Source organism: Lycorma delicatula, chromosome 11 (genome assembly GCF_047948215.1).
Source record: "Lycorma delicatula isolate Av1 chromosome 11, ASM4794821v1, whole genome shotgun sequence".
Taxonomy (NCBI): Eukaryota; Metazoa; Arthropoda; class Insecta; order Hemiptera; family Fulgoridae; genus Lycorma; species Lycorma delicatula.
This window is the reverse complement of record NC_134465.1, coordinates 39,839,666-39,854,927: the sequence shown is the minus strand read 5'-3', so window position 1 is coordinate 39,854,927 and position 15,262 is coordinate 39,839,666. Positions and strand designations below refer to the sequence as shown.

At 29.2% G+C, this 15,262-nt stretch overlaps 1 protein-coding gene across 1 annotated transcript in view; it reads right to left on the bottom strand.

The window, feature by feature from the left end:
- btv (dynein cytoplasmic heavy chain beethoven) overlaps positions 1 to 15,262 on the bottom strand; it is a 220,129-nt gene that overhangs the window by 190,254 nt on the left and 14,613 nt on the right. The window contains exons 6-10 of the mRNA XM_075378958.1: positions 14,444 to 14,592; positions 10,329 to 10,529; positions 6,009 to 6,178; positions 3,165 to 3,357; positions 415 to 642 (exon numbers count right to left, since the gene is read on the bottom strand). Coding sequence (XP_075235073.1) covers positions 415 to 642; positions 3,165 to 3,357; positions 6,009 to 6,178; positions 10,329 to 10,529; positions 14,444 to 14,592 — 941 coding nt within the window. The remainder of the gene's footprint in view (positions 1 to 414; positions 643 to 3,164; positions 3,358 to 6,008; positions 6,179 to 10,328; positions 10,530 to 14,443; positions 14,593 to 15,262) is intronic.

The window sequence follows — 15,262 nt, the reverse complement described above, 5'->3', positions numbered from 1 at the left end:
TGTATAAAATGTAAGTGCACCTACATTCAAAATCTTTTCAAGAATTTCATTCGCAGCAAAGAAACTAAATAATCTTTTTGTAAAAAAAAAAACAAAATTAAAATTGTTCATTTGTAACTGTATTACTTTTATTTTAATAAATTATAATATAAATTCTTCATATGTCTTGCCTTTTCTTTTTTCTAACTGTATTCGTCAGAAAAAACAATTTTTGCATGCTTTTTGCCAAAGATACGTATACGAACCATTTTATTCCTGAGTAATAATTGATTTTTTTGTTGATATGAAAATATTTCTAGTTTTATACACTTAAAACAGATGAAATTAAGAATTTATTTACAAAAAAGTTGCATACCTTTATGTCTGGCAGTTAATGGGATAATTTAAATAAAAAAATTAAAAAAATATTTTTACCTGTTGTAAAATTTGATCATGAAACGCAGCCAATTTATTATTTTCTGTATAAAGACGTTGCACGGCTGCCTGCAATCTTCCTATATATAAATCAACAGCGGTTGTGTCAGACCAAGTCACACTGTGTTGTTCTCTTACTAATCTTGCCAATTCAACAGCAGCTGATAACATCATTGGCCTTTGTGAAATTATCATTCTATCTCCAATCGTATTATGAAATGTAGCTACCTAAAATTAAAACCAAACCTAGTTAATATTTTTGCATGCCTCAGCAGCAGAGGGTTAAAGAACTATTCTCTTGTGTGGGAGTTTGATATTTTGAGGGCTGGTTGAAAAAGTTATATTTCAACATTAATAACTCCTTGATACCCTCCCCCAGTCCTATTCTGTTATATAGTTAATTATAATTCATAAATAAAGTTTAAACATAGTAAAGAATTCATGCAGAACAAAAAAATATTATGAACTCAAGCCTTTTTCTAATTAAATATGTATCACCAAAAAAATTGCTTTTACAATTTAAATGAAAAGTAAAAAATATTTAAAAGGAAAAATGGATAGATTAATGCAAGATGTTGTAGAAATTACTGAGGTAAGGTGGGAAGAAAACAGGATTTGTTATCAGAGAAGTGCAAGTCTATTAACACTAAATGAGAATGATTTTCAAGCAATTTAAAAAATGAAGACCCACAATTGATGTAAAATAAATTTTAATTCACATAAAAGGAAAAAATTAAAAAATGTTAATTATAAGTATATTATTAGCAATATTGCTAATAACGAAAAACTATATGTTACAGCTATTTTGCAATTAAAAAGTTAATTGCAAAATAGCAAAATTAATCAGAAATAGATTATTTCATTGATGTTACAAAAAAAGTTTTTTTAACAAGGTTATTACATCACTCTCAAATCTTTCCAATTCCTGCATTTTTCACAATTAAAGGCAATAGTTACAAATTACATTCCTTATCTCATGACTTCTTTGCATACAACGCTAAGCTCCATATATAACTCTTCAATTCCTAGTTTCTAGTAAAGTAGCTTTAGAAGAAGATAAGATTTTCCTGGAAGACAAAGCCTGTTTTGCTTAATTTATCCAGCTAACTTGCATCTCTTTTACTTCATCCATCGCTAGTAAGTAACCTTATTCCCCAAACATGCAAACTCCTTAACTTTTTCAATCTCCTTCCCATTGAGTAATACATGAATATGTTCAATCTTTTTTGTTGCACAAAATTATTTTAGTTTTCACTACATTAATCTTCAAGCTCTATTCTATATTAAAATTTTCTCTATCCTTTGTAACAAGTCAGCAAAGTCTTGTTCGCTTTCCACAATTGTGATGACATCTGCAAATCTAAGTATACTTATTTTCTGTACTTATTTTTCTAATAATAGAAAAATAAGTAAATAATAGAAAAATAAGTAATAATAGAAAAATAAGTATTCTCATAGAAGATCTATGAGAATCAAATTTAAATCTCTATTTACATATCTTATTAATTCATTTACTTATTCATCTGCAATTTCTTAATAATCTACAGAAGAGGATGGATGTAAGTTTGATTTCCAATGAAGATGTTTTTTACTTCCCTATCATCCTCACCAAATTCTGCTCCTCTCCTATTCTTCTCAATACTTCCCTTCATTTCTTATTTTATTATCTCTCATTTCTTATCCATTCCACTTCCTCCATTCGCCACAACTACATTTCAAAACTATCTGAATTTTCTCTTTCTTTCTGATCACCAACGATTCAGATATATTTGATAACACAATTTATCCACCCCAATTAAACCGAATATATACTTTTTCTCCTACATTGTTATTAATATTATTCCAATTTCAACATTTCCATTATTTATTTTTGTGTTTGTATTCTTTAATTTATTATTTATTAACAAAAAATCTTCCTTATTTTTTTCGCCTTACATAGCTAACTAACTCCCTACTACATCTAACCCTAACCTATGAAGCTTACCACTCTTATTTGAACTTCTAATATTTCTTATACAGACTTGAAAAACATCAAGGTTTTTATATTTCTTGTTTTTTCCTTACCTACAATAATACTTAATGGTATTATTGTAGGTAATTTGACTGATGAACCACTATCTGAATGGTGGTTTATTTCAGTTCCAGAATATTTTACTTGAGATAAATCATCATATCAAATAATAAAATAAATTAAAAAAACATTTCCTTGAAATAGCTGTACGATTGCACTTTTGACTACTTTTAGCACTGCATTACTCCAACTTAAATCAAATTAAACTTTACTTCTATTGTTCAAGCTATATCAATCATCATGCGCTGAATAACTTTTATAAAAAGTACTGCACTTGTATGAATCATTTCTTCCTTGTTGTCAGGACTCTACAAATAATTATCCATAATGGTACCAATATCACCTACGTATGGACATCTTTCCAAAGCTTTTCAAACTCCTTCACCTGTCACAATGTTTCATTCATTTCTAGAAGATGACATAATTGTTCACCAAAAATGTATAATTTTATAAAACTGGTAATGAATAATTTCTTATACAATTTGAAATTTGAAAATGCTTTTTTATAATAAGTAACATCACAGTTATTGGTGTGTTTACTCACATTTCATTTAATTAAACTATATTGTTAACATTTGTAATAAAAAACATATTTTATAGAATGTATTTTATTTGTGTATATATTAAATTTAAACACTCATTTATGTTTATTTTTGTAGTAAGAAAACAAAATACCTACCTGTTGTAGGGCTCTGGCCTGTTTCATGAAATCCTTGGCAAGATGTGCAGTGTCAACAATAGTAGCTGGTATCACGTACCCTAACACAGACAACTGACGTACTTCTCTGACCAATTTAACAAGCCGTGGATCATAATTAACTCTCATTAATTTACCTTGTTCAAAACTAACGACCGGTTCATCTGTGTTCAATCTATTGAATAAAAAACAATATAATAAAAAATATTCATTTAACATATATGAAGGATATCTAAAGTGTAATGCACAGTCACTCATAACTCGCAAATGAAAAGAGATCCTCAAATGAATCAAAATGGCATAAAAGTACATTTTATAAAGTGATCATTTATAGCTAAAAGATAAATCAGTTTTCTCATTCTGTCGATAAAGAATGCTGGTGGAATTTCCTTGATCAATGGCCTTTTCAGTTCATTATCTGTGATGAAATGAATATCCTTAATAACCCTTTTTAATTGCAGAAAGAACTAAGTAACAAATTTCAACTTCAGCAGTAGCATGAACTAACAACTTTGGCAGCTACACATTATTGTATTGCAGAATTTTCAACTCCAAGGATCATAGAATATGACACACACATCTCCTAAAGTATTCTAATACCTCAATTTATGTTGCATAGAATTTATGATGACCTGGCTTCCAAGTAATTGGTCACGTGCATGTGTTTGGAATCCTGGAATACTTTTGATAGAATTATTTTTACATAAGGTTGTGTGTTAAATTTTTTTTATTGTAGCAAACCATGGTATCAGAATTCTATGCTCAGTCATTTTGCTACTGAGTCATAATATGATACACCTGAGTTTTGTCTCCGTCACAAAATTGAAAAAGAAATCATCACATAACATTTCAGAAGCTCTTTAAAACACTCCTTTCATTGCTGTTTGTTATTTTCTGCAAGTCATGTGGCATCCAATGTGAACAAATTTCATGGTAACCCAATCGAGCAATAATGCGTCTTACTCATTCTTACGACATGCCTATCTAGGTAGTAATATGCTGTTGTGTGATGTAGCAGTCATTTTGAATCAATTCAATGACCTTCTGTGACTAATCAGTCACAGAAACTGAATTGACCACTAAAAGGTTTATCCTTAATATTCACTTTACCTACTTCTAATGCATAAAATTTTATCACCCACTAGTCACTGTACTTCAGTTCACAGTTTCAACCCCATTAATATCTTTTAGGCAATAATGAATATCATTGGCATTCATTTTTTCTTCTATTAAAAATTGAATCTCGGCACATTGTTTTAGACCCACTGACATAGCAGCATACTCATCTTTATAATAATGGCAACTGACAGAATAGAGGGTATGGGGGTCAACTAGTTTTGGAGTGTCAGTAGTAGTAGGGGAATGAAACTACACGATGACAGCACCTGATGCATTGGATAACATTTTATAACATTTTGTTCTCCCATTATGTTCCAGAATGCATTGCATTTCAGCCACTCATCTAATCTACATTTGTAGAAAGTAGTTTCTTCAATGGTTTTATATGCAGAATAATAATAATACTATTAAGCTCTTGTGACAGCTCAATAAAATCAAACATATAGCTGTGATAAAAGAAAAATAAAATTAAAAGAAACTGAAATAATGTTATAACATTAAAAAACTTACAACATTAAATTACTTCTAAATATTATTCAAAATTAATTCAAGAAGCTTATGTCAATGCTGTAATATTTAACACAATCAGTAATTTATAGATTACACTAAAATACATATGAAAAAACAAACTGAAAATTAATTACACAATTAAAAAGCTAAGGTATTATAACAATAACCAAGCCGGAAAAAATATTCATAGACAGATTTAAGGAATATTTGCCTAAAAATAATATCACAACTACAAAAGATAATTATGCATTACATCTGGCAAATAATTTTCTTTTTTAATGTTTCTCTACTTCAGGATATTCCAAGTTAAATCATTAAGAACAGACTTACTCTGAGGAAACCGCTTTCTCTCTAAGCCAAATTTACTATCTGCTTCTTCTTTGACTGATCAATCCACTGTTTTCATGGTAATAGTCTTTTTCTAATTGTAGTGTCCCTCTATTTCCATATTTTTCATGGTGTTTGTTCATCTGATCTGTAGGTGCCAAAACTACTCTACTCCAACCAGAAAGCTAAATACCAGACTTTTCTCAATCTTTTAATTTTTCTCACTATCCCTTCCAGTATTTTAATCTATACTAGTTAAAAATTTCAACTCTGCTCTTTGTAGCTAACTTCTATCACTATTAACTAATAATCACAATAATTTCAGTTTTTCTGAATATTTGATACTTTTTGACAATTAAGGTGGGCATGTAAACAGCTGAAGAATTTGAAATATATAAAGGCTTTAAATTTAAAAAAAAAAACAGCAACTGTTTAACAATTAAATATTATTCAATTACCTTCATAAAATGGAAATATATAAATGCAATTAAAACATAAACAGAGGTTGAACTAATACCTTGAATAACACGGTTCAAGTAGAAATATCCAACAACGTTCAACATAATAACTTCATGTCATTGTTAACATATTCACAATGTTTCATTTTGTGATTATTCATTATTATTTATTAATGATTTACATTCTATTGATAAATTTGTATATAATAATGAAACATTTGCATGTGATGAAATAAACTTGTAACTAAAACTGTGTAAGTTAGCATACAAATTACAAAGTTGCAAGACAGATTTTTATAAATGAAATATTTATATATTAAGTTAAATTTATTAACAATTTTATAAAATTAGTGTGTAGTATACACACTAATCTATATATAATTTATATAATTTTTTTTAATCATATACAGACCCGAGACTCCTTTCACTGATAGCAGCTCCAGTCTGTCTAGTCCATGTATCAAATAAATCAGTATGATATTGTTTTAATTCATTTCTAACACCTTCTATTTGTTGATAAAGCTGTTTCCAACCGGATAAATCACCCAACAATCTTTTACCAGTTTTTTCTATTTCTAATAACTAAAAAAAAAAAATAAATAAATAAATAACATATTTTAAAAAAATTAAATGTTAAAAACAATTTCTTGTTACAAAAAAAAAAATCTGATAAATATTTTTATATTTAACGTTAATATGAAATCATTATTTTATTTTATTTTTTTTCTTCAATCATTTGACTGGTTTGTTGCAGCTCTACAAGATTCCCTATCTAGTGCCAGTTGTTTCATTTCGGTATACCCTCCTCCCCTACATCCTACATCCCCAACAATTTGTTTTACATATTACAAATGTTGCCCGCCTGCACAATTTTTCTTACCTACCTGTCCCTCCAATATCAAAGCGACTATTCCAGGGATGCCTTAAGATGTGGCCTACAAGTTTGTCTTTTCTTTTATCTATATTTTGCCAAATGTTTTTTTCTTCATCAATTTGCCACATTACCTCTTTATTTGTCACTTTATCTACCCATCTGATTTTAATATTTTATATTTTAGCACCACATTTCAAGAGCTTCTAATCTTTTCTTCTCAGGTTTTCCAATCATTCAAGTTTTACTTCCATATAAAGCGACGCATACTCCAAATATATAATTTCAAAAATGCTTTCCTGATATTTAAATTAATTTTTGATATAAGCAAATTATATTTCTGACTGAAAGCTTGTTTCACCTGTGCTATTTGGCATTTTATATTGCTCCTATTTTGTCCATCTTTAGTAATTCTACTTCCCAAATAACAAAATTCTTAAACCACCATAGTCTTTTTCCATCCTATTTTTATATTCAGTCGTCTATCTACTTTATTTCGACTACATTTCATTACTTTCGTTTTGTTCTTGTTTATTTTCATGTAATAGTTCATAAGAAGGACTTTTTACACTCAGCTAGAATTACTATATCATCAGCAAATCGTAGCATCTTTATCTTTTCACCTTGCAATGTTACTCAGGATCTAAATTGTTCTTTAACATCATTAACAGCTAGTTCTATGTAAAGATTAAAAAGTAATGGGGATAGGGAACATCTTGTCAGATTCCCTTTTTTATTGTGGCTTCTTTCTTATGCTCTGATTTATTACTGTTGCACTTTGCTTCCTGTAAATGTTAGTAATTGTTCTTTTATCACTACACTTGAACCCTAACTTTTTAAAATGCTGAACATTTGTTCCAGTTATCAAATGCCTTTTCTAAGTCTATAAATGCCATGTATGTTGATTTGTTTTTCTTCAATCTTCCTTCTACTATTAATCTGAGTGCTAAAATTGCTTCTCTAGTCCCTATACTTTTCCTGAAACCAAATTGGTATTCTCCTAACACTTCTTCCATTCTCCTTTCAATTCTTCTGTACAGAATTCTAGTTAAAAATTTTTGATGCATGAATAGTTAAACTAACAGTTCTGTATTGTTCATATTTATCTGCTCCTGCTTTCTTTGGTATCATGACAATAAAACTTGTTTTGAAGTCTGATGGAACTTTCCCTTTTTCATAAATATTACACACCAGTTTCTATAATCTGTCTATCGCTTCCTCAGCCACACTGCACAGTAATGCTGCAGGTATATCATCTGTCCCAGGAGCCTTTCTGCCACTCAAATCCTTTAATGCTGTATTAAATTCAGATCTCAATATTGTATCTCCCTTTTCATCCTCTTCAACTTCCTATTCTTCCTCTATAATACAAATTTCTAATTCATTCTCTCTGTATAACTCTTCAATATATTCCACCCACCTATTGACCTTTTCTTTCATATTATAAATCAGTTTACCATCTTTATTTAACATATTATTAGATTTTAACTTATGTACCACAAAGTTCTCCTTAACTTTCCTGTATGCTCTGCCTATTTTACCAATGTTCATTTCTCTTTCCCTTCTGAACACTTTTCTTTTGCTAATTTGCACTTCCTGTTTATAGAATTTCTTAATAGTCGATAGTTCCTTTTACCATCTTCATCATTACCATATTTTCTACATTCAGCTGCAATATATCCTCTGATATCCAAGGTTTTCTACCAATACTCTATGCTCCACCTAAGTTCACTTCTGCAGATTTAAGACTCCTTTTTAGCATTCTCCCACTGTTCTTCTATATTTTCTACTTATCTTTTTTACTCTAACCTCTTACAATATACTCCTCAAAAATCTTCTTTACCTCCTCTTCCTCAAGCTTCTCTAAATTCCACCAATTCATCTAACACCTTTTCTTCAGGTTTTTAAACCCCCACTCAACATTTCATTATTACTAAATTATCAATTCTCAATGTCTGCTCCTGGATATGCTTTACAGTCAACAAATTGATTTCTAAATCTTTTCTTAACCATGATATAATCTATCTGAATATCATGGGTCCGAAAACACTTTGATGCAAAATAACTTTGTTAAATTGTCAATAAACAAATAAAACTTATTAGTTAAACTGAAAGAGAATTTAATGAGAAAATTCATGTAAATTATCTACCAACAGTTGTGGTAATAATTAAGAATCTTGTAATATGCTGTATTTGTTATTAAGAAGTTAATTTTCAGTATAAAATTTTATTTAATTTGTGAAGTGTACATTTGTGATTTATGTGTATTTAAATAGTTCATTTGTCCTGATTTTAAAAGCTATTGATAATTATTAGCAAGTGATTTTTTTCTGTTGTAAAAGAGAAATGCGTTTACAAATCAAGAATATGCTGTCATTCATTTCATCTATGGTTTTTGTAATGGTAATGCTACATGAGCCATTGAAGAATATCGTCAGAGATTTCCCAGTCAAAACATTCCTAACTGGCAAATATTTGCAAAAACTCACCAGCACCAAAGGGGAAGCAGAACATTTAATGTGACATCTGAATGGGAAACAAATCTGAACAAGCGGATTTTTCATATAACAGAGCAAAATCCAACCACTAGTACACATAGATTATCTACACGTTTGGGGATTCCATGCAATTGTATATGGCACACATTACACAATGAAGATCCATATCATCTTCAACCAATTCAATGTCTTGAAGAGAAAGTGCTTACTACAAAACAACATGCTTCCATTGCTGATATCTTAGATGAAGCATCATTTATGTGAGGTGGGATAAACAATACACGAAATAAACAGTTATTGGCCTCAGGTTGTGGGAAGTGAATTCAATAATGTGAATGGTTTCAACAGCTTCTAGCAGACAATTCTAATGATATTTTGGATTATTACACTGATGAGGCATGGTTCCATTTAACAGGGTACGTGCTTGCACAGAACTCATGTTTTTGGTCTGCTGACACAACCCACATAAAATTCCACTACTTACCAAAAGATTGGTCTTTGGATTCCAATATCCAGAAGAAGAGTAGTCGACCCAATATTCTTTGTAGAAACTATAAATTCCACTCATTATTGTGAAATCATTCACTGGTTCATGAGAGAGCTAAGATGAAATTAATAATGCTTGAATTCAACAAGACTGTGCAACTATGCGTATAGCTAGGTAGTCCATGAAGTTACTAAAGAGGTCTTCAGAGGTCGAATAATTTCTAAGGGCTTGTGGCCATTTCGTTAGAGAAAACCCCCACAGCCTTCAAAAATTTCAAATCGCTAATTGTGATTTCACAGAGAACAATCCACATGTGCAACTTGTGAAAATCTTCAAGAACATGAAACATGTGGAGATATATTTGAATGTTCACAGGGACTCTCCAACTATTACTGTAAGTAATATAGTAGGTAATTATGTATAGTTACATATTGCTGTATTAGAGCATAACAGACATATAGTAGTTATTTTTAAAATGTCAGTTTTTAAAAAAAATAGTATTTCTTAGTTATTAAAATCAGATACTCATACTTTTTCACACTGCAGCAACATTCCCCCGATATTATTTATACTGCTAACAATACAGTGATGCCAAATTACAGCATAATTTTTTTACAACAGGAATGAACTTTGTAATATACACACATGTGCACGCACCTGCACACAAGGAAAGAGTCTAAGGACTCATGAGGCGATACAAAAAACGAGTAAATAATAAATCAAAATAATGGATATAATAATATCTATCAAAATAAATAAAAAATAAATGGAAAATAATGAATATGGTATCATATAGACAGTAATGTAAAGTGAAGAGTAATAGGTGATAGAGTACAGGAGAGTAGGTAGATAAAATGAAGTGACATATTTTGTTACCTTAGATTGTTGCTGATGTACCCAATACAAGCTACAAACAACCGGTGGCATGTCGACTAGCTTAATTGATCCTCCATCCACTGTAATACTAGATACATAATCTTGCAGCAAACTTAATAACATTTCACGCTCAGCAACTAAATATTGGCGTAACACTGGACGTTCAATAAGGTCTTGATATCTATTTAACTCCTGAACCAACTGTAAACAGTTATTAAAAAAATTAAGAATAAATTATTACTAAACTCAGATTATTGATCATACCCTGAATTATATAATGCTCCTCCAAATATCAGTTCTTAAATCTATCAAACTGTTTTTAAATTTGTAATATGACATTTTTTTTCATTTAGTTTTTCCATTCCTGAATTCATAAAAATTTTTACGAAAATACATCAACAGAGATTAAGTTGGTGAAATACATCACATAAAAAAAGCTGATCTCACAAGATCGAAAAAGGAGTCCACATTTCAAATTTCAATAAATTTAATAATCAAGAATTCCATTAGATTAATTTTCATTTCTTAGAATTTTTCTGTACAAAGCATAATCATTAAGTATGGAGCCCCCCCTTTCCCATTACAAATGAAACACCCAAAATATACAGGATAGTTGTTTCAAATATTATTTTTATGTTTTGAAAAAGTTTCTTAGACTGCACCACGATAATCTGAATTTTAAAAAATCTGATGTGGAGACACCATATGACTTACTTGTACACCTATTAAATTACATATACACATTTTTGTATAATGAAAAGTACATAAAATTTTATCTCATTAATCTATTACTTTTTCATACTTTTTTTATTGTTATTAAATTATTAATCGTAATTTTATTTTTACAATCAGAATTTAATAATTATTAATAAATCAATATATTTACATTAAAAAAAAATAGTTAAAAAAAGCTGATGAACTGATGTGCCTTCCCCTAAGATCCAAATATTTCATTAATTAAAATTTTATTTTGCTATAACTCTTGAACCAATGAAAATAAGTACCACTTAAGATATATCAATGAAAAGCTCTCAATGAGGGCTTATTACTGCAGTTAAGAAAAAGTCCAAAATTCAAATTTTTTTGACTTTGGGCTTTTCTGGACACTTTTGCTTTAGTCAATTGTAATCAATAGAGGAGGTGCACTACTAGATATTACAACAGTCCTAAATCCAAAATTTAACATTCTATGGCTTATCGTTTTTGAGTCATACGAGATACATAGTACTACGTACAAATGTCACGCTGAAAATCCTAGTCAACTCCTTTTCCTATATTCAATCACATTTAGCACTTTCCTGTTCTCTCCGATTCTCTTTAATACGTCTTCATTTGCTACACGGTCTTGCTCTCTGACATTGATTGTTCTATGCCACACCCGTATCTCAAAAGAGATGGGTATGGCAAAAAATAAACGAAAATAAATATTAATGAAAAAAAACCAAATTATGATTTTATTATACCTTTCCCCCTTACCTAACTTAATCCCTTAACCTCAACTGAAAGGAGGTTAGCGTGAATAAGGATAGCCTTCATGCAAAAAATAAATTTGCTAATTTAAAACATAAATTCAGGAATTTGAATTTTTTAAATTATTTAAATATAATGTAGCAATTTAGAGAAAGGTTACACAAATAATAGGAAAGTGAGAAAGTAAAAAATGGATTAACAAATCTATAAAAGTCTATAACTACAAAAGAAAAAAAATTGAAAATGGTATGATAAAATTTGAAAGTATACACCATATTCCTTGACTATATATTAAATATTTGATAAGTTAACAATGGAAGGAAGTGAGGAATACGGACATTTTAAACAAAGAAAAACTTACAGAACTACAAATATTAAATGAAAGAATTAAGTTAAAACAAAAAGTAATTTTTTTTTGGACTTGATAGTAACACTACATAGATTTGAAACTTGTGGGTAGGATATGGAAATAGAATTTTGTAACATATGATAAATGTTACACTTGACCAGGATTCTAATTCAGGAACTCTGATTAAAAGCCAAGACGCTACTGCTCCGCCACAGGATCAACATAATTTTCTTCATTATATAAAAGAGAATAAAAAGAGAAGATTAAAGTAAAAAAAATTATTGAAAAAAAAAGAAACTGGATTACAGTATACAGAGGAACTCGCAAAGTCAAGCTCGCTTGTAACAAGAATTTGATTTAACGAGCACAATTTCACGATTTGTTATCTCATTTTTTTGTTGCATTGTATAATGCAAGTATTCATGTAATTCCAGCTTGATAGATAGAACTACAACTTGTACGGGCATTTGCGAAAATTTCAGCAGCATCATGTAAATCCTTTCTATTTTCAAATGATTTGGCAAATTTATTTTTACCTCGATTAAAAAAACAATAAGTTATATCGCAGTCAGTCAGTCAGTCAGTGCATATAAAAAAAGAATGTGTTCTGTACAGTAGGCAAAGTTTTTTCTAAAGATTTTGATGAAAACACTTTTTCCCTGATTTTCCCTTCCAAATAATAGCGTGAGCTATTGAGGTGCATTTATTTTCATAATTACACAGTTTTTCAGGCTTCCTCTGTTTATCTGTTAATATTATTTCAAACGTAATGATTCCGGAATAAATTTGTGAACACTCTCAAACATTTTACCACTTGCCGGGTAAATTTCATTATTGTAAACTTGCAATCAGATATCTCTTCAAATAATCTCACCAGCAGTTTTTATTATCCTTTTTTTCCAATTCCTCATCATCTGATTTTTGGTTATATTAGGTATTAGATAAAATTTCATGCGAAACATTTTTAAAACAAGTGATTGTACTGGATCAAATTTACTGGAAAATAGTATATTGTCATCATAATGATTCATTATATAATGTAAATCAACTTGATCCACCAAGTACAATATCCACCCAAAAAATATCTTACCTTATTTTGTTGATTTTCTACAAGAGTACTTTTGTGGGATCCTCATCATCAGTTGTATGTAAAACTTTTTGTATAACTACATATTAAACATAAAAAATATTAAAAGATTGAAATTATAATTAAAAAATTAAAAGCTTAAAAAATTGACACATCTGCAAAGGCATATGGAGTCAAATGGATAACATGCGTTATCATTGACTCATGCAGAATATTGTTTTTTCATCCGGAATATGCTGATGTTAAAATACTTTTCAATTCTTGTAATGAGAATTGGCAATCATCTATCTCTTCAATATATTTATAAACTTGTTCCATTGCTGCAACAACTTGTAAAACTTGAGGATGGACTTTTTTAACAAGATCAGCTATTATTGCAGAATTTTAAGTGTAACAATCCTTAAGTCCATTACACCTGATATTCTTCAAAATTTTCTTGGCTAAAATCGTCTTTTCATAAGGCCAGCAAACCAAGTATCTATTCTTTAAAATCTAAATGGTTTACAATTATAATTTTTCTTCATGTCGCCTTTAACCGCTTTTTTCTTTTATTTCGTCAGCTTCTTTTCCACAAATAAAACAATTACTTTTCCAATCAAAAGCTAATGATGATGACTTACGCAGTATTTTCTTCTGTGTAGAGTAAATTAACTGCTTTTGATCATTCCTTTTAAACAATTCAATATATTTTTTGTTAATATATCTTTGACGACATACTGCATGTGCAAAAACAAATTCTGCATTATTTAAAAAATTAAAACAATCATCTCCTCATTATGCAGATGCCTATCTTAACGTAGGTAATCCTCTTGTAATTTTTATTATTTCTCCTAAATTCATATTTTCTCCAGAATCAGTTTCCAATTTTTTGCATATTATGCATGTCAGCTTCACAATGATCGTTGGCATTAGATTTGTCCATCCTTAAATGAAAATCTACAGAAATAAATGAAAACAAAAGATAATATAATTTTAAGTAAAAATACATCGTTTTAATTTTTGCAGAGTAATATAATTATTAACAATTACTTGATATTTCAAAAAGTGATTACATACACATAATGATAACCAGTGGGAATTTTACCAAACCATTAAAAATTGTAAAAGCAATAAAAGTTAATGTCTCAATAACACAGCACACACATATATGATTGCACATGCATGCATGCATACACAAATAGAACAATTTTCTGACTGAAACTGTCATACCTGAAGAGTATTTGTATCCAGACTACGTAACTGTGTTTTAAGTTTTGCAGCTACTCTCTCTTCTGCTGGATGCACATTATTTTCAAATTGCTTAATAGCTGTTTGCCAGAAAGGTTCTGTATACTGATTAACAAGTAATGGACTAACATCTGAAAAATAAAAACATTAAAACATTTTTGTCTGCGAAACTGAATAGTCTGTAATAATTGATATTTATATGGAATAAATTTGAGTACAAAAACATAATGTTATAAAAAAAAAAGCAATGTTACTTAATCGCTGAATAGCCATTTGAATACTAAATTTTCAGTTTTCTTCAAATTAATATTGTTTGAAGAAGCCTCTAATGAAACATCACAAAAAAGCAAAGCATACATACTTGCGTTTGTTACTGTGTATTTGTGTTGGCAATTTACAGTCTATTTTATCGATATGACCACCCAAAAATTACTTTTCTTATTTTTTTAAATTTCCAATCTCTTTAAATCACTTATACAGACTCTCGTCAAAATTTTAGGTATTATTCCTTAGAAAAATCTGACTCAAAATATTTATTGAAGACACCTTGCTAAACATTAAACCTTTTTTAATAAATTAATTTTAAAATTAGGTTTATATTTATTAAATGATTCTCGTCTTTATAATATTTCTTCATACTAAAATTCTGAATAAATATTTTCATCTAAATCTTTTTCTTCTCAACCATTCGACAAACTGTACAATATCAGATTGATAATCAAATTTAAAGCAATTAAACATGTGATAAATAATAATGCAATCAATTATTTTAAGGTTCAAATTTTATATTTCATAAGGCTG